This window comes from Sorex fumeus, unplaced genomic scaffold, assembly GCF_029834395.1.
Source record: "Sorex fumeus unplaced genomic scaffold, SorFum_2.1 ptg000124l, whole genome shotgun sequence".
NCBI classification, from domain to species: Eukaryota; Metazoa; Chordata; class Mammalia; order Eulipotyphla; family Soricidae; genus Sorex; species Sorex fumeus.
In genome coordinates, this window is record NW_026606181.1 from 133590 (window position 1) to 159003 (window position 25414).

The 25414-nt window shown below is 44.5% G+C and overlaps 1 protein-coding gene across 3 annotated transcripts in view; it reads left to right on the top strand.

The window, feature by feature from the left end:
* The window catches only part of BEND6 (BEN domain containing 6), a 54354-nt gene that overhangs the window by 23876 nt on the left and 5064 nt on the right, over nt 1-25414 (top strand). For all 3 annotated transcript variants that reach the window (XM_056137383.1, XM_056137382.1, XM_056137384.1), the window contains exons 3-6: nt 2784-2961; nt 15951-16171; nt 17822-18014; nt 19532-19668. In XM_056137383.1, the coding sequence (XP_055993358.1) occupies nt 2784-2961; nt 15951-16171; nt 17822-18014; nt 19532-19659 (720 nt within the window). In that variant the 3' untranslated portion in view covers nt 19660-19668. The remainder of the gene's footprint in view (nt 1-2783; nt 2962-15950; nt 16172-17821; nt 18015-19531; nt 19669-25414) is intronic.

Genomic DNA, 25414 nt, shown 5'->3' on the forward strand with positions numbered 1-25414 from the left:
CATGCAAGGCAAACGCCCTATCCGCTATGCTATCGCTCCAGTCCTGGAAGCTCCCTCTTTCTGTTACAGAGGCCATGCTCATTCTGGGTGCAGAGCTTACCCTGGGTACCAGTGGTGCTCGCACGTGTGCTTGCCAGGGGTTGCACTCCAGGCTACAGGGCTCACTCATCGCTTTCAGTTGTGGGGCTCATCAGCTATGAGCACGGCAACTTCAGCTCACAAATTGCTGGCTCTGGTGAACTGGAGCTCGTGGGCTCTGTTATGATGCCAGGGCAGAGTCTCAGAGACCACCCTTGATGCATTCAGGCAACCCTGGGGATCAAATTGGCTGATCAAATCAACTCATAGTCTCACATCTGCAATGTAAACACTTTAGCCATCAAGCCATTCCCTGGCACTGCGTGTTTGTACTATTATTTAGATTTTTTTAGTATCTAACTGTTCAATCACAATATCTTCAAAGATAAGCTGTGTAGTCACCCTCACGTGTCTGTCTCCCTTGACCCTGTCCCCATACCTCTCACTGCCACCTCCCCCGCTGCGGATAACCACACTTGCTGCATTTTGGTTTATGCTTCTAGCATTTATTTGTGTCACTTGTGTCACTTGTCATCCCAGTTGCTCATTGATTTGCTCGAGTGGGTGCCAGTAACGTCTCCATCCCTCCCTGTCGCGTGCTAGTGTAGCCCAATGGTGTCTGCTCGATCCAGAAAAACGAAGAGCCTCAAACCGATCGTTCAGGGTCTTGTCGAAGAAGTCTGACCATCTCGTAGGTGGGCGGCCATGCGTCCTTTTGACGTCCTGTGGAATCCAGTTGGTAACGGCTCTAGTCCAGCGGTCGTCTCCAAATCACATTACGTGTCCGGCCTGTATGATTTTCGATGCTTTGACAAACAAGGCATTTATTTGTATAGATTGTGCTAATACGAATATAATTTTTACTCCCTTCTGCATAAAAACTAACTTTCCAGGTATGCCTCTTTGTAGTTTGCTTTTTTTTCCCTTTTTTGGAGGGCCACGCCCAGCAGCACTTGGGCCTTTTGCTCTTGCTCTGTGCTTGGGGTCAATATCAGAGGGGATCAGGGAAACTTGGGATGCAGAGACTCGAAGCCAGGCCTCCGCTGCAAAGAATGGGCTCGGCCTACTGAGTTTCCTCTCTGTTGTATCTGGGGTGAAAACGATTGTACAGTGGGTAGGGCTTTTGCCTTGCCCATGGCCGACCCAGGTTCAATCCCTAGTATTCCACATGACCCCCAAGCATCACCAGGAATAATTCCTGAGTGCAGAGCCAGGAGTAACCCCTGAGCACTACAGGAGATAATAGATAAATAATAATAATAATAATAGTGCTGCACTGCACTGTCTCCCGTTGCTCATCGATTTGCTCAAGAGGGCTGGAGCAATAGCACAGAGGTAGGACGTTTGCCTTGTGCACAGCCAGCCCGGTCGATCCGGGTCCGATTCCTCCGCCCCTCTCGGAGAGCCCGGCAAGCTACCGAGAGTATCTCGCCCGCACGGCAGAGCCTGGCAAGCTCCCCGTGACGTATTCGAGATGCCAAACACAGTAACAACAGAGTCTCCAATGGAGACGTTACTGGGCCCGCTCGAACAAATAATAACGATAATAATAAAATAAGATAAAAAAAAATTTAAAAATAGTGCATATGCTGCCCAAGCCCATGTGTTGCTTGTTGCTTGTGCCCACATGGCTGAGCACATGTGGTGCATGAGTCCACGTGTTGCCCGCATCTCCCCTCTTGAGATGTGGACTTTCATGCTTTCATGTCTAATGCTAGGATGTGTGTCGGATTTCTCTCCGCCCTTGGAGAAGCCCGGGTTCTCTTTTGAGCATATTACTCTCCACTCTCTCCTTCTTTCTCTCTTCCTCCTTCCCTTCAACATCTCCAAATGAAACCTGTTTGACTTCAAAAAATAAATTTTAAAAAAACGAAAAGTGTTGCGTATAGAAGACCTTTTCGTTAGAACTTCATTTGTACAGCTCCCTATGACTCCATTATGTTTCTATGCCATTCTTTATTCAACCAGCTCCTTGGGAAGTAGATGAGACGTTTCTCAATTACCACAAGCCACAAACAAAATGTATTTGTATTTCCGGTAACTGATCTCATCAGTCTCCATATCTGCTTGGTAAGAAAGAAAAGATAAAAAGCTTAAACTTTGGGGGCTGGAGCAATAGCAGAGCGGGTAGGGCGTTTGCCTTGCACATGGCCGACCTGGGTTCGATTCCCAGCATCGCATATGATCCCCCGAGCACTGCCAGGAGTGATTCCTGAGTGCAAAGTCAGGAGTAACCCCTGAGCATCGCCAGGTGTGACCCAAAAAGAAAAAAAAAACCTTAAATTTTTCCATTTGTGAATGAATAGTAATAGGAGTGTTGCAGTTTAAAACAGAAAAGGCTGGGGAGTGGTACAGCCGACTTTCATATGAAACTTTGATTTTTATCTCTTCTGAGTTCCCCTGGCCAGTGGAGTACAAAACTGAGGTTTAGTTAGAAATTAATTCTGGGTGCTGGAGCAATAGCACAGCAGGTAGGGCGTTTGCCTTACACACGGCCGACCCGGGTTCAATTCCCAGCATCCCATATGGTCCCCTGAGCACCGCCAGGGATAATTCCTGATTGCATGAGCCAGGAGTAACCCCTGTGCATCGCCAAGTGTGACCCAAAAAAAAAAAAAAGAAATTCTGATAAAGCTTATGGGACATGGGCTAACCTGTATAATTTACCTTTGAACTTCTTCTAGTCTGCCTTTCTTGTGTTTCAGAGACACCCGTATTCAGGAAATGCCTTTCTGCCTGGTGAGAGTTCCAGTGAGGATGAAGAACCTTTATCAGAATTGTCCAAGGAGGAATTGTGCACAAAAATTAAAAGCCTGAGACAAAAGCTCACAAACATCAGGAAAGAAAACAGCCGGCTACGGCAGTCTTTGGTTATGCTTCAAGGTAAACTTTGAGAAAAACCGACATTTTTAGATGAAAGGGAAAATTTATGGTGAGTGAAGGTAAAGGTAAAGGTAAAGGCCCTCCCGTTGATCGTCGATTTGCTCGAGCGGGCCCAGTAACGTCTCCATTGGAGACTTTGTTGTTACTGTGTCTGGCATATCGAGTGAAAAGTACTGCAAATCAACTGTCAAGAGTGAAAAAAGAAAATCAGTACCTTAGCTAGGAAAAAAAAGAAATCACATTTGAAGAAATCTATCATTACATGATTTTAACAGAAAAGTGCTCTGTTGAAGTATTTAGTTCATCGCCTAAAAAAATCTTAGATTCTTCTACAAAATACCAAATATGTTTATTTAATAAGGTTTGGTGGATATTTATTGAGCATTTAATATAGGTTACTCACAGTGCTAGGTCCAAGGGGGGAAAAAATATTAAGATTATGTTAAAATGTTAAAGACAGAGTAATTCCATTCTCTTCTACAAGGGAAAGCTGTGAAAAACAGGGCCTTGAGTAGTCCAGAGTGGAACCACTGGAATTAATGATTCCATGTATTACATTTTAGTTGGGATCAGGAATATTGGTTTGGAAAAATAATTCCAACCCATCGAAGATATATAAAGGGGAATGAGCTTCCTGAGCAAATTAAAAATTACTTGATATAAGGTCTTTTTTTGTAGGATGGTAACTTGTGCCTTCGTATTTAGTTTTCAAAGATGATGTTTTCCGGAGCTGGAGCGATAGTATAGCGGGTAGGGCGTTTGCCTTGCACGCAGCTGACCCGAGTTCAATTCCCAGCATCCCAGAGAGTCCCCTGAGCACCGCCAGGAGTAATTCCTGAGGGCAAAGCCAGGAGTAATCCCTGTCCATCACAGGATGTGACCCAAAAAGAAAACAAACAAACAAAAAAAGTGATGTTTTCCGTTTGTAGTTCTGCATGATGCGTGGTACACTCTGTGATGCACAGCTAAGGCTCTGACTGTTCCACTTTCTACTATTTTCTGCTATAGAATAGTAATTACAAAGGGCCTTTAGAACATCAGTCCCTCTCTGGCTGCTCTGTACATTACGGGTGCAAGTCGCATAAAGGAAAAACGGGGGGAGAGGACTCTGGTGGTACATTTAATGATGGTGCAAAAGCAACCTGCCTTCAGCCTTCATCCTGGCGGGACAGCCGCCTTGGCTAGGGTAATGGCTCTGAAACTGCTGTTACTTCCCTGTTAGTTTTGGAAGCAGAAGTGAAAAGAGACAGAACGTGACGATTACCAAGGTTGACAGAGTAATGACTCACCTGCTTTTCTCAGAGCATTTATTAAACCGAAGACTTCATAGTCTTAAGCAGAAACAACGATCTGTGAATGGAAATAAGATAGATTCCAAGCCCGTGGATGATCTCTTTCTTTTTTTTTTTTCATTTTAAATACTGTATTTTTATAACCGATGGTTTTTTGCTGTTGATCGTTTTGGGATTTCCAAAGAACAGATTGTTCTCTTTTCTTAATATCACAAGTCCCAGAATTTAGAGTTAAGGTGAGAAGCTAGTTAGCATAAATTGTTAGGTAAAAGTATTGATTGTCAGTTTAATAACAGTACTCGTACATTAAAAAAGAAAGTATTGATTGTGGGCCGGAGAGATCACACAGGGGTTAAGCTCTGGTTAAGGCTCTTCCTTGCACACAACCATCACCAGTATGATCTCTGGTACCATGTATGGTCCCCAAGCCCAGCTTTGAGTCCAGAGCCAGGAGTAAGGACTGAGTACTGCCAGGTGTGGCCCAAACTCCTCTTCCCCAAGAAAAATATTGATTTTGATTGTGAAGTTTCTGCCCTCGGTTTAAATCCCAGTTCTGGTCATGTCTCTTTACTATGCCCTCACCCTTGGCTTCAATTTCCTCATTTGCAAAATGGGTCAATCTATCATGTCTAGTTGCTATAATGATTAACTGAGATGATTTGAAGAAATACTTCAGCTAGTGCCTGGTACATAATGTTTGCTCGGTGATCATAATCATTTCTATTGTGTGTCTTTAACATCAGAACTTGACCCGTAAACCTAGGTACATAATATTTGCTCGATGGTAATAATTATTGCCATTGTGTGTTCTTAACAGCAAAACTTGACCTATAAACCTTCCCCCAAAATTATTAGACTAATCTTTGTTACAAATCTAGATGAAAAAATTCTAAATGAAAGCAAAGCAAAACAGTTTTACTTGTATCTGAGAAGAATCACTTACTCGACCAGTTTCTTTTCTTTCTCTCTCTCTCTCTCATACTCTTGAAGTATCGCTTTATTTTCTCCACTCTCTGCCCACGTCCCACACCTCCTCACCGAAATCCTCTCTCAGCTGATAACTTTGCTTCCTTCTTCGTTGAGAACTGGCATAGAAAGAGACTGTCACCTCCCTGTACTTGCATTTGTGTGTATTCCTTTTCTCCTCTCCTATCATTCATGAATGATCTATCCTGTTGTCTAGCCAAAGATGGTACCTCCTACCTGTGTACCTGGTCCCATCTATTGCCTGACAAGGACACAGATACAGAGGTTCTCACCTCCTGTCCGAAAGATCAAGTTTTTCTTTTCTAAAAGACCATTGCCATTAGCATCAGGATTATTATTTTTTTTTCTCCCATTAAAAATGAAAACAGTGTTTATAAAAAAAGAGAGATTCTTAGGAACTCGCCTTGTTTTTACAGATGACCAGTTTCAAGTCTCTGGACCTGGGGCTGGAGCGATAGCACAGTGGGTAGAACATTTGCCTTGCACACAACCAACCCAGGTTCGATTCCCAGCATCCCATATGGTCCCCCGAGCACTGCCAGGAGTAATTCCTGAGTGCAGAGCCAGGAGTAACCCCTGAGCATCACCGGGTGTGACCCAAAAGGCAAAAAAAAAAATTAAATTGACTCTGGACCTGCATATGGTCCCTCAAGCACTGTGAGGAATGATCTGTGAGCACAGGCCATGAGTAAGTCCTGAGCAGAGTCAGGTGTGGGAGGAGAAAGAGAAAAAGACAGAGGGAGAAAGGAAGAGAGGGAGGGAGGGAGGGAAGGAGGGAGGGATGGAGGAAGGAAGGGAGGGAGGAAGGGAGGGAAACAAGAGGAAGGAAGGAAGGAAGGAAGGAAGGAAGGAAGGAAGGAAAGGAGAGAGGGAGGGAGGGAGGGAGGGAGGGAGGGAGGGAGGGAGGGAGGGAGAGTGGGAAGAAGGGAGGGAGAAAGGGGGAGGGAGGGAGAGAGGCAATATTTTGCATGGTGAAGATATCACTCATTTCCCCCCTTTATTCCTGTATATTTGTGATAGAACTCACAAACAATAAAGTGAGCAAGTCACAGAGAACAGTTTCTATAATTTTGCGTTGGCATCTGTCCATATAGCTACCACCCAGATTGGCAGCACCTCTCATCCCCTCCTCCCACCCCTCCCCCCAAAGACAGGCACCATTCTGTCCTTTACGACCACTGTGCCTTGTTTCCAGTAATCCATGTTTTCAGTAAAAATAGATCGCTTTAAGAACCCCATTTTTAATCAAGTGAATTCAACTTGATTTCTGCTGTGCGTGCCCTCCTTTCCTTTGACGGACTTGCTTTTTATCTGTTGTCCAAGGGTAGCACCTTGAACAAGGCAGCGAAGCTGAATTGTGTGTTCTTAAAAGGACAAGGTACCTTGCCCTCAAAGGGTTTTATCACTTTGAATGTTTCAAAGAGCCCTCTGAGGCTACTCCCAGGGGTGATTCTTGTTGGAAATTTCCTATTTCAAAGATGGCAAAACACACGTAGACTTCCCAAGACGACGGGTTGCTCGAATTCACATCTCAGCTTGGCTGGGCAAGCAGAAAAGAATGAATGATAAGGAGTTTTCCTGCAAGCACAGCGATTCATAGGCTGTCATTTTTAGAAAGCAAACTGAATTAAGAAGGACTTTATCAGTGTGATTTGTGGCAGGGACCTTTTGAGACTCAAGGGAAAAAATCCTTGGGCACAGCCTTCTTATTCTTGGTATTCTATTTTTTCTTCTCTAGCCACCATTCTGAGCGAGGTCCTTTGAGGACCTTTGCTGCAGAGTTAAAGGCATAAATGAAGATGTCTACTTGGGCATCAGAGCTAGTGACCGCCTTGCCATTTCCTGTCAATGGATCAGATCATATTATTATTTTGTTTTGTTTTGTTTCCTTTTGTTTTGTTTTCTGGAGGTGGCTACACCCTGTGGTGCTCAGGGTCTCCTCTTTCTTTGTTTTTTAAATAAGATTTATTCATTATTTATTGCTTTTTGGGTCATACCTGGCGATGCTCAGGGGTTAGTCCTGTCTCTGCACTCAGGAATTACTCCTGGCGGTGCTCAGGGGACCATATGTGATGGTGGGTTGGCCACGTGCAAGGCAAATGCCCTACCGCTGTGCTATCACTCCAGCCCCTCAGGGTCTCCTTTTGGCTCTGCTCTCGAGGATCACTCCTAGAGGGGCTCCTGGGGCCACATGGGGTGTCAGGGATCGAACCTGTGTCAGCAACATGTAAGGCAAAGCCCCTACCTGCTGTGCTATCTCTTTGGCCCAGACCACGCTTTTGATTCTTGTGGTTGCGCATCTTCTTGAAAAATTCCAGCTCCATGTAGGGCTTATTCCTTCTGGTCCTCTTCACCAGGCCTTAAAAGCCTGAAGTAGATGTGGTGCAAGGCACCTGATCAGTGACAGAGGTTCCAAGACTGGGCAGGGCACACGGGTTTTAGGACATGGCTGTGTTGGAGGCTGCCCTATTTACTCCTAGAATTCCCTGCCCCCTCCATCTTCTTTGTTTTCATTTGTCTGTAGTTCATGATACATTTCTAGAACTGAAAAGTCCAAGTTTCTAGATTGGCAGATACTACTATAAGTCCAAGATCACTGTCACTGTCCTCTTGTTGTTCATCTATTTGCTCAAGCGGGCGCAGTAATGTCTCCATTTTGAGACTTGTTGTTACTGTGTTTGGCATATTGAATACACCACGGGTAGCTTGCCAGGCTTTGCCGTGGGGGCGAGATACTCTTGGTAGCTTGCCGGGCTCTCCGAGAGGGGCGGAGGAATCGAACTCACGTTGGTCATGTTGGCTGCGTGCAAGGCAAACGCCCTACCCACTGTGCTATCGCTCCAGCCCAAGTCCAAGATAACGAAGGAAAAACTATTTGCTCAAGGCATAACCATGAGAGATTTCAGAATACAGGGACGAAAAGGAACGATCCCAAAAGTTTCAGAGAGAACAGGCGAGTTAAACGCCTGGGGGTCAGAATGGCATGGAACTTTCCACCCACAGCACTGGAGGCCCCTCCAAAAGTCTGAAGGGAAATGATGTAAACCTAGAATTGTTGCCTAGTGACACTATTAACCAGCAAGGACAGAATACTAATAGTTTCACTCTAGCAGTCTCAAAAAATGCACTGCCTGTGTTTTACTTTTCAGAAACTAATGGATGAGGCGTTCTTCCAAAATGAGAGAGTAGATTTTGTAAGAGAAAGATGTGGCGTCCAAAACTCAGGTGATCCAATTCAGGAGGGAAAGAGGGATGAAGCATGGGATGTGAGTGCGGGGAAGCACTAGCCTAGCAGCAGCTGATTCAGATCATAGAGGAATGTGGAGAGTCCCAAAAGAGAGACCTCCAAGGAAAATACGAAATTGACAGGCAGCATGATGTATTCGAATGGATATCATAGAAAGGGGACTTTACACTCGAATAGAGATCGAGTGAGAGAAAAAGTAAAGAGAGTTATTCACTCTCACTGTCCTCCCATTGTTCATTGATTTGCTCAAGCGGGCCCAGTAACGTCTCCATCATGAGACTTGTTGTTACTGTGTTTGGCATATCTAATATATCACGAGTAGCTTGCCAGGCTCTGCCGTGCGGGCGAGATGCTCTCAGAGCTTGCTGGGCTCTCCGAGAGGGGTGGAAGAATCGAACCCGGCTTGGCCGGGCTGGCTGCGTGCAAGGCAAACGCCCTACCGCTGTGCTATCGCTCCAGCCCAGGATAGTTATAAGCACATTAAAATATGAGATATCATTAACCTTAGAAAAATAGTATGTGGGCTGGAGAGATAGAACAGCCGGTAGGGCGTTTGCCTTGCACACAGGCGACCAGGGTTAGATTCCCAGCATCCCATATGGTCCCCAAAGCACTGCCAGGAGTAATTCCTGAGTGCGTGAGCCAGGAGTAACCCCTGCGCATCGCTGGGTGTGACCCAAGAAGCAACAACAACAACAACAAAAAAGGTATGTTCAAGAGAAAGGAGTAATATTTACATCTCTATAATATTAAAGTATCTAATGTAAAAATATTATGTGTTTAAAATATAATAAAATATTCACTGACTAACAATATATTATAACTTTACTGGAATTCTGGGGGAAAGTGTGTATACACAGGTGTATATATATATATATGTGTGTGTATATACGTATATGCTGGAATTCTGGGGGGAAAGTGTGTGTTTTCATGTGAATACTATGCATTTCTGTGTGACTCAGAAAGGAGATGAAACATTCTCATATTTCCTGTTCAAGTTTAAAAATACCTGTATCTGAAGCACTGGGATGGGTGACCCAATAAACCTAAGCTACCTGAGGAAGGACAAAACAGTGTTATCCTACCGTTCTACTGGAGGGATAGCACAGTGGGTAGGGCATTTGCCTTGCACGCGGCCAACATGGCCGACCCGAGTTCGATTCCTCCGCCCCTCTCGGAGAGCCCGGCAAGCTACCGAGAGTATTCGATATGCCAGACACAGTAACAACAAAGTCTCCAATGGAGACGTTACTGGGCCCGCTCGAGCAAATCCATGATCAACGGGAGGGCCTTTACCTTTACCTTTACCTTCTTCCTTTGACTTAATTCCCTTGACATGACATGTTATAGTTCCATCTAAATTGTAGCAAAGGGCAGTATTTAATATTTCTTATACCTATATTGGGCTGGAGCGATAGCACAGCAGTAGGGTGTTTGCCTTGCGCACAGCCAGCCCGGCCGAGCTGGGTTCGATTCCTCCGCCCCTCTTGGAGAGCCCGGCAAGCTACCGAGAGTATCTCGCCAGCACGGCAGAGCCTGGCAACCTACCCATGGCGTATTCGATATGCCAAACACAGTAACAACAAGTCTCAAAATGGAGACATTACTGCGCCCGCTCGAGCAAATCGGTGAACAATGGGAGGACGGTGTTTGTTTTTGTTTTGTATCTGAAAAAAATAATTATTTCTATATGTGTATTATTACTTCTAATGTAATACTGAAAGAAACAAGTGAACAGTTTTAGATGTGATAGTTCCCAGGAGATGTAACCAGGAGTGGGGAATGGTAGGACAGACGGCTACTGTTTTTTATTGAAAGTGCTGTTTTATATAAAATTAACAGTATGTAGCAAATCATTATTGAATAAATTATTTTCTAATATATCAGAAAATGCTGTCTATATGCCTTAAATGTACTCAAAAGAGAACTTAATGTTCATCCAAAAGAACCAAATCAGGGGACTGGAACGATAGCACAGAGGGTAGGACATTTGCCTTGCACATGGCCAACTCGGGTTCAATTCCCAGCATCCCATATAGTCCCCTGAGCACCTCTCAGGAGTAATTCCTGAGTGGAGAGCCAGGAGTAACCCCTGTGCATCACCGGGTATGACCCAAAAAGAAAAAGAAATTGATCAAGTCTTTAGATATAAGTGCCAATTTATATACATGGAACAGAATATATTAAGTGAACAGCAAAAGTCAGGCTATGTTAATCCCTGCAAAACAAATGGTCCTATTTTTTCAACTAGTAAGGAAAAAACTAAAGAAAGAAAAGGAAGTCTATAGTTTATGTGACGAAACAGCAACCAATTATAACATAATGACTTTCTATGAATCCTAATTTAAGCAAACTAAAAATAACAAAAAAAGATAATCAGAGAAATTTGAACATTATGTTTTTGAGATGATAATAAAAGCTGTTTCTGACTGTAATAATGGTGCTGTATTTTTAGATCTCCTATCTTTAGACATATACAGAAATATATAAAGATAAAATGAGGTGATGTCTGCAATTTGTTTGAAGTAATCTTTGAGTTGCTAAGAAAACATTTGAGGATATAAATGGAATAAAGTAGACTGAGAGTTGAAATTAGGTGATGGATTTATAGAGATTTACTGTTTTTATATTTTATAAACCTTACATGTAATTGGGCTGGAGCGATAGCACAGCGGGTAGGGCATTTGCCTTGCATGTGGCTGACCAGGGTTCGATTTACAGTATCCCTTATGGTATCCTGAGCACCGACAGGAGTAATTTCTGAGTGCAGAGCCAAGAGTAACCCCTGTGCATCGCCAGGTGTAACCCAAAAGGAAAAAAAAAAGATAAATATACCAAGAAAGACTTTTTTTAATTTATTTTTTTTAATTTTTTAATAGTGAGACATCATGAGGTACAGTTGCAGACTTACACATTTTTGTGCTTGGGTTTCACTTATACAATGATCAAACACCCATCCCTCCACCAGTGCCCATTTCCCACCACCACGGATCCCAGTATCCCTCCCACCCTCCATCCCCCCCATCGCACCCTGCCTCTGTGGCAGGGCATTCCCCTCTGTTCTCTCTCTCCTTTTGGGTGCTGTGGTTCGCAAAAGAGACTTTGAGTGGCAATCCTGTTTGGTCTATAGTCTACTTTCCGCATGCTTCTCCCATCCTGGGAGGATCCTCTGAACACCCTTTATTTGGTGTTCTCCTCTTTATCTGAGCTCCCTTTTCCCTAGTATGTGTGGTTGGCCTCCAAGTCATGGAGTAAAATTCCTGGTACTAATCGTGGCCACTCTTGGGTGTTAGTCTCCTATTTTGTTACTTTATGATCCCCAGATGAATGCAATCTTTCTATGTCTATCCCTTTCTTTCTGAGTCATTTCGCTTAACATGATACTTCCAAGAAAGACATTTTTTGGGGGGAGAGGACACACATGGCAGTGCTCAGGATAAATACTGGCTCTTTGTTCAGGGATCTCTCCTGACAGTGTTCAGGGGACCATATGGAATGCCAGGATCCAAACCTGGGTCAGCCACATGCAAGGCAAAGACCCTACCTACTGGACTCTCACTTCAGCTTATGATAAATAAAAAGTTAAAATCCGGTCCAGAGAGATAGTACAACAGATAAGAGACTTGCCTTGTGTGCAACCCACCTGAGTTCTGTCCTAAGAACTGCGTATAGACCCCTAAGCACCACCAGGGGTGATCACTGAGCACATATTCAGGAGTGAGCCCTGAGAGCAGCCAAGTGTGGCTTAAAGAAACAGAAGAAAGGGGCTGGAGAGATAGCACAGCGGGTAGGCCGTTTGCCATGCACATGGCCGACCCAGGTTCGATTCCCAGCATCCCATATGGTCCCCTGAGCACCGTCAGGAGTGATTCGTGAGTGCAGAGCCAGGAGGAACCCCTGTGCATTGCCGGGTGTCACCCCCCCCAAAAAAAACAAACTTTGTTAATTTACCGGATGGGCTGGACACGTAATGCGATTTAGAAATGACTGCTGGACTAGAGCTGTTACCAACTGGATTCCACAGGACATCAAAAGGACGCGTGACTGCCCACCTACGAGATGGCCAGACTTCTTTGTCAAAACCCTGAACAAACGGTTTGAGGCTCTTCATGTTCCTGGAGTGAGCAGATGCCATTGGGCTGCAGTTGCACGTGACAGGGACAAATGGAGACGTTACTGGCGCCCGCTCGAGCAACTAGAAGATCAACGGGATGACATGTGATACAAGTGATAAGATTTACCAGAGAGGGGAGAGAGAAGGCAGATGGGAGAAGGGAAAATTAGTCAGAGGGGTCTTTGGGGAGTGATGGTGGTGTGGCCCTGGAACTCTGGCGATCAACGCAATGAATCTTGTATGCATCCATAGCCATAAAGTTGTATGCCTGAGGGCCAGAGAGATAGAACACTGGGCAAGACACTCGCCTTCCAGACGACTGACCCAGATTTGATCCCCGGCACTGTCAGGCGTGATCTCTGAGCACAGAGCCTGCAGTAAGCCCTGTTTCAGTTATTCTGATCACTGCCAGGCGTGGCCCCCCAAACCAAAACAAAAATAATAACAAAATCCATACACTAAGGCCTGGAGCGATAGCACAGCGGGGAGGGCGTTTGCCTTGCACGCGGCCGACCCGGGTTCGATTCCCAGCATCCCATAGGGTCCCCTGAGCACCGCCAGGAGTGACTCCTGAGTGCATGAGCCAGGAGGAACCCCTGTGCATCTCCGAGTGTGATCCCCAAAAAAGAAAAAAAAATCCACACACTCTGTAGTATCACAAATCATTGATAGTAAATTAAGTAATTGGGATAGGAAAAATACAGTAGAGTGGCCTGGCAACTTGTCTTGTGTGCAACTAAGCTGGGTTTGGTCCTCCGCGCTGGATATAGTCCCCTGAAGACCACCAGGAGCGATGCTTGAGCACAAAGCCTGGATTAAGCCCTAACTACAGTCAGGTGTGGCCTCCAATGTAAAATTAATGGTAAAGTGTAAGTTTTATTTTAAGAAGTGAATATTGTTATAAGGAAGTAAAGCATTAATACTTGTTATTCATGGTTCTATAAAATGGTGTGCCTTCATCATAACGAGAAGTATGTAATCACTCACTAATCATCCTCATCTGTATGCTGAGGGTAATGATAAGACCTATTTCAGAGAGCTAGAATCACTTAATCACTTAATCACTTAACTTCCCGTTAGTCGTCGATTTGCTCGAGCGGGCGCCAGTAACGTCTCCATTTGTCCCTGTCGCGTGCTAGTGTAGCCCAATGGCATCTCTTTGCTCCGGGAACATGGAGGGCCTCAAACCGATCGTTCATGATCTTGACGAAGAAGTCTGACCATCTGGCAGGTGGGCGGCCACGTGGTCTTTTGACATCCCGTGGAATCCAGTTGGTAACGGCTCTAGTCCAGCGGTCGTCTTTAAATCTCATTATGTGACCAGCCCATCTGATTTTCGACACCGTGGCAAATGAGACAGCGTCCCTGATCCTTGATCGTCGACAGATGTCAGAACTCCGGATCCGTTCTCTCATTTGAGTGAAACGTGATATTCCAAGCATAGCTCTTTCTATTCTTCTTTGGGAGACCTGAATCGCGTTCTCATCAGAGAGCTGGAATAAGGAGTAAATGAATGAACCTCAGTGAAGTTCTCGAACTAGTGCCTTATCACAGAAGAAAAGCTAGATACTTGATGTTATTAAATGCTCAATAAATAACTGCCGACTGAATAAGTGTCCAGCATGTGAGAGGTGCTCAATAAATATTGGGAAAATAAAACATCCGTCAGGAGTAGTATGTTTTCCTAATTTTCTACTGATAGGGTAAAAGATCTATAGGGCTGGAGTGATAGCACAGCAGTAGGGCGTCTGCCTTGCACACAGCCAACATGGCCGACCCGAGTTCGATTCCTCCGCCCCTCTCGGAGAGCCTGGCAAGCTACCCAGAGTATCTCGCCCGCACGGCAGAGCCTGGCAAGCTACCCGGGACGTATTCGATATGCCAAACACAGTAACAACAAGTCTCCAATGGAGATGTTACTGGGCCCGCTCGAGCAAATTGATGAACAACGGGAGGACGGTGACAGTGACCTAAGGGTAAAAGATCTATATATTTGGATATGGTATCAACGTACTGATTTTCAGTTCTCAAAAACTGTTCTAAAGATTATGGTTCAATAATCTACCGAAGTCCCTAAGAAGTCTCTTTCCCTTCACCTGCCAGCAGTCACTTCCCTCAGCTATAACTGAGGAACTGAATTAGACAGGGTTCAAGGTGTCTTCCAACTCCAACAAAATGTTATTTGTCCTTAGGAAACAAACTAGATAAAACAACAGAGAAGACCATTTTACAAGGAAGCATGAAACCTTTGAATGTGTAAGTTTCTGCTTAAAAAGGAACAAAGAGAACATCCCGTTAATTGTCAAAACTCATCTCTGACCCTGTGAAAGCAAAGATTTTGAACGTGGCAGTGCATTTCTATTAATTTGATAGAATTTTGCTCCTGGAAAGCCACTCACAAAGGTCATAGAAAATTCATTTCAACTTGTTAGAAATGGCTTTTTTTTAATAAAAAAAATTTTTAATAGTGAGACATCATGAGGTACAGTTGCAGACTTACACATTTTTATGCTTGGGTTTCAAGTATACAATGATCAAATACCCATCCCTCCACCGGTGCCCATTTCCCACTACCACGGATCCCAGTATCCCTCCCACCCCCCATCCCCTCATCCCACCCTGCCTCTGTGGCAGGGCATTCCCCTCTGTTCTCTCTCTCCTTTTGGGTGTTGTGGTCTGCAAAAGAGGCATCGAGTGGCAATCATGTTCGGTCCATAGTCTACTTTCAACATGCATCTCCCATCCTGGGAGGATCCTCCAAGCACCCTTTATTTGGTGCTCCCTTCCCTATCTGAGCTGCCTTTTCCCCTAGCATGTGTGGTTAGCCTCCAAGCCATGGAGTAAAATTCCTGGTACTAATCTCGGCCATTCTTGGCTGTTAGTCTCCTATTTTGTTACTTTATGTTCCCCAGATGAATGCAGTCTTTCTATGTCTATCCCTTTCTTTCTGAGTCAAGAAATGGCTTGTTTTTTCTTGTCACTTAAACTGGACTACTGTGAGCTTCTGGAAGGTGATCAATCATAGACTCAGTATCTCCAAACAAGAGATGAAACACCTTCAAATAATATTAACAATTAGGCAAAAAGCCTCAGCTTTTGAAAATATTCAATTTAGGTATGAAGTAGTACCTATACATCTTTTTAATTATAATAACCCTATTTCATCTATGACTAAGCAATGATTTACTGAAAAATGTATGCCAACTCCTTTTCTCACCATCTTCATTTTCTAAAGGCAGCAAGTACTAACTGTTCTATATATTTCTCTGCATAGACACACAAAAATGTGTAGCCGTTTTCCCCGTGGCTAAAACTGTTGGTAAAATGTTGCCCTTTCTTACCATTTTAGTGTTACCACAGGCAGTCACCCAGTTTGAAGAATTGGTTGGGATGGCAGAGACTCTCCTTAAGGGTGGAGGGACCATGTCGACATCTGCATCCACCCTGTGGAGAGCCACCAACAACTCCTCCCCGGATTCCTTTGCCTCAACCTGCAGTAACTCTAACTCTAACTCCAGTTCACCAATTTCCTTGAAAGCTGAGGACGAGCCTCCCGCTGATGAGAAGCAGGTTAGTCGCAACAGCTGTCCTCTGGATCTCTGGGGCGTAGGTCAATCCAACGATTATAAAGAAGGATCGCGGTTTGATCCGTAACTTCAGGTAATGCCAGTCAACTCACAATATCCTGATTTTATGAACCTATTTGGGGGAGAAGGTCGAAAGTGATTGTATAGGGAGTAGGGCACTTGCCTGGCATGCAGCCAATCTGAGTTCAATCCCTGGCACCCCATATGGTACCCTGAGCCCCTCCGGAGTGATCCCTGAGTGCAGAGCTAGGAGTAAGCCCTGGGCACTGCTGGGCGTGGCCCCAAAACAAAATAAAACAAAGAAATTATTTTTCCATGTAGTATTTGCAAATCAAATATGCAGCACAGAAAACTAGTCAAGCAGTGAAGGAAGTTATTAAAGTATTAAATTCTTAAACTAGTGGCAGAAGAATAACTGTGCATTCTGTTTTAGACAACTGCATCCTTGAGGGATGGTAAATTTCAGCCTGGACAGGCTGTCTAAGTGCCATCTTAACTCTGATTTTCCCAGCTTCTTTAGCCAGGTGTTCGCCTGATCAGGTGTGCAAAAGCATCCTCTGAGTACGAGCATTTAGAGTGATTGACTCTTCCTGCTGCTGTGTAAGTGAATTACCAGAACCTTAGTGACTTTTCGTAGGACAAATTTGTCGTCTCAGACTTCTGAAAGTCGGAAGTGTGGTAAAATCAAGGTCTTCATAAGTACGCTCCTTCTGGAGGTTCTCTGGGAGAATCTATTACCAACTCATTTGTATTGGTTATTGGTGTGTGTGTGTAGTTTTTTGTAGTCCTGGATGTGAGTTCCTGTTGCTGACTTGATACTGAAGATCACTCCAACTCCTCGCCTTGGTTGGTGTCCCTTTTCTGCCACCTTCAAATCCTGCCACGGCATTCAAATTTACCTCAACTTTCTCTGTCTCTCTCCCTTTCTCCGTTTTTTCTAACCTACTTTGCCACCTCCCTCTTTTTCATGTAAGGACTCAGGTGATTAGATTGGGGGTCTAGAGCAATAGTACAGCAGGTAGGGCGTTTGCTTTGCACATGGCCGTCCCGGGTCCGATTCCCAGCATCCCATACGGTCCGCCGAGCACCACCAGGAGTAATTCCTGAGTGCAGAGCCAGGAGTAACCCCTGAGCATCGCCGGGTGTGACCCAAAAAGCAAAAAAAAAAAAAGCGATTAGATTGGGTCCACCTGGATAATCGAGGCTGATCTCCCTATCTCAAGGTATGTAAATGTAATCATCTCCATAAAATTGTCCTTCCCTTATAAACCAACATAGTCACAGGAGCTAACGGTGCCATGTGTGTAAATTCAGTGAGCCATTTTTCTGCCTACCTTACTTGGTGGGGAGTGTGGAGAATGGGACTCATTCTCAGAGCACCAAATCCAGGTGGCAGCAGAGGAATTTGTATACACACAGGAACAGACCTCATGAATATTAGAAATTATCTCAAAGATAACATGTCACTCTAACCCTTGAAATGTAAAGTAAGTATTAACAGAATGAGAGCATCACCTTCAAGAATGTTGATTTCATTTTCTGATATGTTTTTCGCTCAGTAATACATTTTTTTTCAGACTTTATTCTCTTTTTGTTTTTTTCCAATTTTAGTTATTATTATTTTTCTTTTCAGTTCAAGATTGAAAAATGGCAGATTGCCCGTTGTAACAAGAGCAAGCCTCAGAAGTTTATTAATGATTTAATGCAAGTACTTTACACTAATGAGTACATGGCCACACACAGCCTGACTGGAGCGAAATCTTCTACTTCAAGGGACAAGGCCGTCAAACCAGCTATGAATCAGAATGAAGTTCAGGAAATCATAGGTGATACTATGATTGCATTCACATGGATTTGAAATTATTTTCCATTAAATGTTGTTATTCTTTTATGGTCCTTTTTTTCTTTTTTCAATTTTTTTAAATTCTTTTAATTTTTATTAGTGAAACACCATGAGGTACAGTTGTAGACTTACAGATTTTTGTGCTTGGATTTCAATTGTACAATGATCAAACACCCATCCCTCCACCAGTGCCCATTTCCCACCACCACGGATTCCAGTATCCCTCCAACCTCCCATCCCACCCTGCCTCTGTGGCAGGGCATTCCCTTTTGTTCTCTCTCTCCTTTTGGGTGCTGTGGTTTGCAGAAGAGGCATTGAGTGGCAATCATGTTTGGTCTATAGTCTACTCTCAGCATGCATCTCCCATCCTGGGCGTATGGTCCTTTCTTTATAATCAATTTTTTTTTTATGGAAGAGAAATCTCAGAATGCTCCAAAACTTTTATTAAATATGGGAAATTCTGTAGAGAAACTTAACCCTCAGAGCAACGATCAAAATGAAAAAAATCTTTTCAGTTAAAGTTTGGATTTGTAGAATTCTTTGTTTTAGTAAAAAAGTGTTTAAAATATTCACAAATAAAATTTTAGGAACAGCTTATATTCTCTTTATTTTTTCCTTAGTTATGTCCCTATATATATATATATATATATATATATATATATTATACAAATTAGGGACTGGAGCAGGAACAACAGATAGGGAACTTGCCTTGTTTTCTGGGCTCAATTTTTGGCATCCCCTATGGTCCCTCTAGCACTGCTAGAAATAATTCCTGAGTGCAGAGTCACTAGTAACCTCTCAGTATCAGTTGTGCCTCCCCCAAAAATAAAATAATAAATTTAAATTAAAATACACATGAATTTGACTTACTCTATCTTGTCTTTAATTAGCGAACTTCATTAAATATGTTCATCTAGAAAAACATATATTCTTGGTAAATGTCCAACTAATTTGGGGAATTTCCTGTAACACAGAACCGAGGTGTTTCATCTTGATCCTGGGAAATAATGACTGGAGCGATAGCACAGCGGGTAGGGCGTTCGCCTTACAAGCGGCCAACATGGCCGACCCGAGTTCGATTCCTCTGCCCCTCTCGGAGAGCCCGGCAAGCTACCGAGAGTATTGGATATGCCAGACACAGTAACAACAAAGTCTCCAATGGAGACGTTACTGGGCCCGCTCGAGCAAATCGACGATCAACGGGAGGGCCTTTACCTTACCTTACCTTACATTTCTAACATTTTGGAGTTCAAGCAAAGTAAGACTAAACTCGAGTGGTAGCGTAGGAAGACAAATGTGTTTGCTCAATTTGTTGTATAGATCTTTGTTGTCTCTCACTTCATTTTTTAAAACCTGCCTGTATGCTCACTTATTTAAATATTTCCTGGGTATTTGTGCTGCTTTCACAAACTGAAAACAGAATCACACTGTGAGTTGCCTAATATTTTTATCTGGGTTTATACTTGAAGACTTTTTGTGTGTGTTTGTTGTTTCTTACAGGAGTCACAAAGCAGTTGTTTCCCAATACGGATGACGTTTCAATTAGGAGAATGATAGGACAAAAACTAAACAACTGTACCAAAAAGCCGAATCTAAGCAAAAATCTTAACTCTCAGGATATCAAATAGATCCTTTTGGTAAGCCTTTTAAATCTTCACGATTCCTTCACCGCGGCAAGAAAATGTAAACACTTTCTTCCAAGGAATGCATTTTCTGAACCAGAGAACTTGACCATTCTGCAAAATGCTAGTGGGTATTCCAGTGGGTGAGGGTAAGGAAAAAGGGAAGGAATGAGATTTGGGAAATGCTGAGTTCTGCTACCGGATTTTTCTTGCCCGGAACTTTCAAATACTTTTATCGCCTTGTAACATGTCCCTGTGCACCAGATACCTGTGAGTGGGAAATATAGTATTTAGGTCTTCTGAATGTCTTGCTGAGAAACTCTTATTTTTTTAGATTTCATTTTCATAAGGTTGTTCACATTAGGGGCTGGATCAATAGTACAGCGGGTAGGGCATTTGCCTTGCACGCAGCCGACCCAGGTTCGATTCCCAGCATCCCGCGTGGTCCCCTGAGCACTGCCAGGAGAAATTCCTGAGTGCAGAGCCAGGAGTAACCCCTGTGCATCGCCAGGTGTGACCCAAAAAGAAGAAAAAAAAGGTTGTTTACATTAAATCACGATCACAATCATCCTGTTGTTCGTCGATTTCCTCGAGCAGGCACCAGTAACGCCTCCTTCGTCCTAACCCTGAGATTTTAAAAGAGCCATTTCAATGCTCTTTCAGAATTAGGAGAATGAGACCCATCATTGTTACTGGTATTTGGCATATTGAGTACGACACGGAAAGTTTGCCAGACTCTGCCGTGCGGGCAGGATACTTTTGGTAGCCTGCCAGGTTCTCCAAAGGGAAAATAAGATGATAAGATGTTGCACAGCCACAAATGCGGCCGCGCGCTTCCGGGAGCTGGGTTTTATAGTCTCTGCGTCTTGGCCATTGATGGGACCAACCTGGTGCTGGCGGCAGCTGGTGGGTGTGACGCCTACCTACTGGAAGATGGGGGGGGGGGGGGTGTCTGGGTGGAGAAGGCCCAGTCCCAATACAAGTAGGCTTGGAGACCTCAGCCCTGTGACCCGCATGCCTGGGTTCCTCTGCCAGTTCTTTCATGCATGAGGCCCATCCGGACATGTGGAGAGTGGTCCCAGCATGGCCGTGGCTGGCTCCGGAGGTCCTCAGCTGCTGGGGCTCTGCTCGGGGCGGAGCGGGGGGAGAGAAACTCAACCCTCCCCCCTCCAAGGGGCCCCAGTGAGGACAGCCAGGTGCGGGGGCAGGAGACTCTAATTCATTACATTCAATATTTCAACACCAATCCCACCACCATTACCCCTTCCCACCACCATTATTTCGAATTTTCCCACCCCCATTCAAGCCTGCCTGCCGGGGGCAGCTGCTAGATCATTTATTTACTGTTGCTTATCATGAATATTATGAAAGGTCGCATGGCCACAAAAGCAGCTGCACACTTCTGGATTCTAAAATTGTAAACGGTTGGGGTCCAGAGACATTTCTGTAGAGAGCTAATCCATTCTGAGATTCATTTGGGAGTCTCTGGATCAAGGCCATTGATGTGCTAGATGGCGTGGGAGGCAGGTTGTGAGTGTGACAGCCAGGACCCCAAGCGGGTGGGAAGATGGCAAGGAACAACCCCGTCTCCGCTGCCGTCATGTGGCTTGGAGTCTTAGTCCCTGAGCCCTGCCGTACCTGGGTTTTGCTTCTGGAAGCTCATGGCCATTGGGGTTTCATCTGGACTGGGCAGAGAGGGCACCGTCCACTCCATCTGAGGGGTCCCAGTGGAATTGGCTGGGTAGGGGGTCTGGAGAGATCTCTGGCGAGCTGCTGTCTTCCCGGGATTTACTGCTGTGTCTCTGGGTCAAGGCCATTGATGCGCTGAGATGGCCGCCGAGAAACTCTTTATTTCACAGAAGATGTGTTTAATTTTTGTGTGGGAGTTGGAAGGAGCCAGAGGAGGAGGAGGAACATGGCATTTGTCACATCACAAGGGAGGGAGTGTTTCTCTGGAATGGGGAGCACAGACTGTGGGGTCATCTTGAGGTGCGTCCGTGGACTGACTGCATTTGCAATCAGAGACAGTGGTTTGACCTGTGTGCTGAGCGTTCCCTCTACCTCCCTCCTTTCTGATTCTGGTTGTCTTTAAATCGTAACCCATTTGGTAGAGTTCGTCTGTTTGATGGAGCTAGGTGGGGAACGGCTTCCCAGGGCCCTGTCTTGTTGATGCTTAGCTAGGCAACTCTGCCCGTGGTTCAGTGCCAGCACCGGAGGAGGAGGGGGTGCTGTTCAGGACCCACTCTCAGTGCTCAGTTGCTGACTGGGAGGGTGTCTCTAAGGGCCACACTGGGCTATGCTGAGGGGCTGCATCCTGTGATGCTCAAAAGATCATGTGACACCAAGGATCAAACCAGGGTTGCCCCATGCAAGAGATGAGACCTAACCCCTGTACGATGCCTCTGGCCCCTTGATAAGAATTCTTTCCAAGATTATTTTTTTCTTTTGGGGTCACACCCAGTGATGCACAGGGGTTCCTCCTGGCTCTGCACTCAGGAATTACTCCTGACAGTGCTCAGGGTACCGTATGGGATGCTGGGAATCGAACCCGGGTTGGCCGCGTGCAAGGCAAACGCCCTACCCACTATGCTATCGCTCCAGCCCCTTTCCAAGATGTTTACCAAGAAAATTAATGATTCAGTTTTAGTAAGTTCTGAAGGAAGTACATTTTTAGAGCCAGCCCTCCTCTAAACAAAATTTTGAACTGGAATTCCATGTTGGCTTTAGCACTGTCCTGACCTTTTGTGCTTATCCTTCCTATTGTTTTTGATAGAATCTCGGTTAAAAAAAAAAACCACTATTATTGACTTCTTTTGTTGATTAATAGGGACATAATGTAAAACATAAAGGCAAAGCCTATTACAAATGCCCCCCTTTTTTTTTCTTTTTGTGTCACACTCGGCGATGCACAGGGGTTACTCCTGGCTCTGCACTCAGGAATTACTCCTGGCGGTGCTCAAGGGACCATATAGGATGCTGGGAATCGAACCCGGGTCAGCCATGTGCAAGGCAAACGCCCTATCCACTGCACTACTGCTCCAACCTCAACAGATGCCCTTATTTTAAAAATTATTTTTTCTGTTTTCTCTCTTTGGCTTAAGCTCTGTCTGATCTCGGCCTAACTTTGGCCAGCTTTGAGACTATGTTACTTGTCATTTGATTTCACATTATGAATGTGATATGAAACTGCATGCAGTGCAGTGCTGACCGCCATCCCCTTTCTTCTAAAATGTCCTCTGCAGTTTTACTCTACAACTAAGACCAGCACTGATGAGACTCCACAAAAACCTCTCTTCCTAAACCAAAACCAAACCAATCCTAAGTGTAGCAGCTTTTGACTCATGCCTACAGGGGCAGTGATGTGCTCTCCAAATGAGTTCGTTGTGAGTCTTAAAACTTGCCAGTTAGAAGTTAATTGCTTACCTAAACCCTTAGCCCTTCTCATTTTGATATGAGACTTCTCAGTTACCCTGATGTCTAGTGGTCAAGTTCCCATTCTAAAAGCTCCGTAACCAGATCTCCAAGTCACTGGACTATCTTTTGAAGCACAAGATGGTGTTTCAAAGTTCTGCATAGCATGTCAACATCCCAGCTTCTGCCCTTTTCGTGTCTCAGACTGCTAAGCATAGGTAATTCAGTTCTAACACATCAGTGAGAAGTGTTAAGGAAATGAAAGTTAAAATGGGTTTATACTGGGGCTGGAATGATATTACAAAGGGTAAGGCATTTGCCTTGTACACAGCCGATCCCATGTGGTCTCCCAAGCCTGCCAGGAGTGAGTATTGAGTCCAGAGTATGTATTCTTGGGTGTGGCTCAAAACCCAAAACCAAAATGGGTTTATTTCAAATTTTGTGTACTTGCCAGTAATAGCATAACTAAATAACTTGACTAGTTCAGTAATTTAGATTGAGAAAAGAGAGAAAGCTTTTGCAATGAAAATAGATTTTGGGGGTTGGAGAGATAGCACAGCAGGTAGGGCATTTGCCTTGCATGCGGCCGACCCAGGTTCGATTCCCAGCATCCCATCTGGTCCCCTGAGCACCGCCAGGAGTAACTCCTGAGTGCAGAGCCAGGAGGAACCCCTGTGCATCGCCGGGTGTGACCCAAAAAAGCAAAAAAAAAAAAAAAAAAAAAAAAAAAAAGAAAGAAAGTAGATTTTGATGCCATCCGAACCTGAGTCTGGCTTTGAAATTCCTTTTAAAGTTCTTTGAAAATTTGAAAGTTTTTTGAAAAATTTCTTTGGGTTTCTTTGAAATTGCTTTGGAAGTTGATTTGAAGAAAAGTCTTGGGGGGAAAAAATGTCCTAGGGCGGAAGTTCATGCAAAACCCTTTGTAGGCCAGAGAGATCCAACAGTGGGTAGGGCACTTGCCTTGCCTTCATGGGCCAGAGTTCCATCCCCAGAACCAATTATGATCCCTCAAGCCCTGCTAGGAATTAGAAGTGAGACCAGAGCACAGAGATAGGAGTGAGACCTGATCATAGCCAGTTGTGGGCCCAAAACAGAAGAAAACTGTCTTCACGTCTGGTAGGGCAGTCAGATACGTCGCCATCTCGTGGAATATTTCTGCATTTTCCTCTTCTACTTCGAGCAAATTCTAACTTTGGTTTGAAATAGGGCTGAAGCGAGTAGGGCATTTGCCTTGCGCACGGCTGACCCGGGTTCGATTCCTCCACCACTCTCAAGAGCCTAGCAAGCTACCGAGAGTATCCCGCCCGCAAGGCAGAGCCTGGCAAGCTCCCCGTGGCGTATTCGATATGCCAAAAACAGTAACAACAAGTCTCACAATGGAGACGTTACTGGGCCCGCTCGAGCAAATCGATGAACAACGGGAGGACAGTGCTACAGTGCTACTTCAGCCAATCCGTATCCAGATATTCAACTCACCAAAGTTTTCTTTGGGAAAATATTTCTTATTGCATTACTGTTTGTGAGGCAAGAAGTACTGCAAAACCATGCAGAGTTCAACAAAGTCTGTTCCTATGAGAAACCTAGACATCCACCAGTTCAGGAATGTCATTAGTGGCTTTTATTTTAAGGGACAGTCATTTTCCATCTAAGAACTATGACTGCAGCTGTTAGAAAATTCTGAAAATGGCTGCATTTACCCATTGCCAAGAACTTCATATTGCCAATATTTCTGGTCCCTCTCTTTTCAGCTATTTTTTTTTTTGCTTTTCTCTTAAAGGAGCTGAAGGAATTCTATTTTTAACAACTACAGCATAGTGAATAGTCATCTTTAGGGCGTCCCACTAAGAGGACTAAATGGCCAGTCTGAAATTTTCAAAGCTGCCTCAGTATATACCTACTCTCTAATAATATTCATATGCTCATATTAAAACATTAAGATGATCTAATACAGGAGCTTGACAGTGCAGTACATAGTCCGCTTACATTACACAGGGCCAACCTGGGTTCGATCTCATACGGTCATCCCATATGGTCCCCTGGTGTCCCATATGGTCCCCCGCCTCAACCAGGAATGATCCCTGAGCTAGGACTAAGCCCTACGCATTGCCAAATGTGGCCTAAAAAACGAAACAAAAAGCCCTAATCCAGTGGTGCTCAAATTGGTTGGGAGGAATTTTGTCTCTTTCCTCTCTCTTTAGCTATTTTCGGTTGTCATAACTGGGTGGTAGTACTGGCATCTAGTGGACAGAAACAGGATTGCTGCTGAAAATCCTAAATGCATAGGCCAGACCCTCCCACCACTCACAAAGAATTCACCTCGATTGCCTCGAGCAGGCCCCAGTAACGTCTC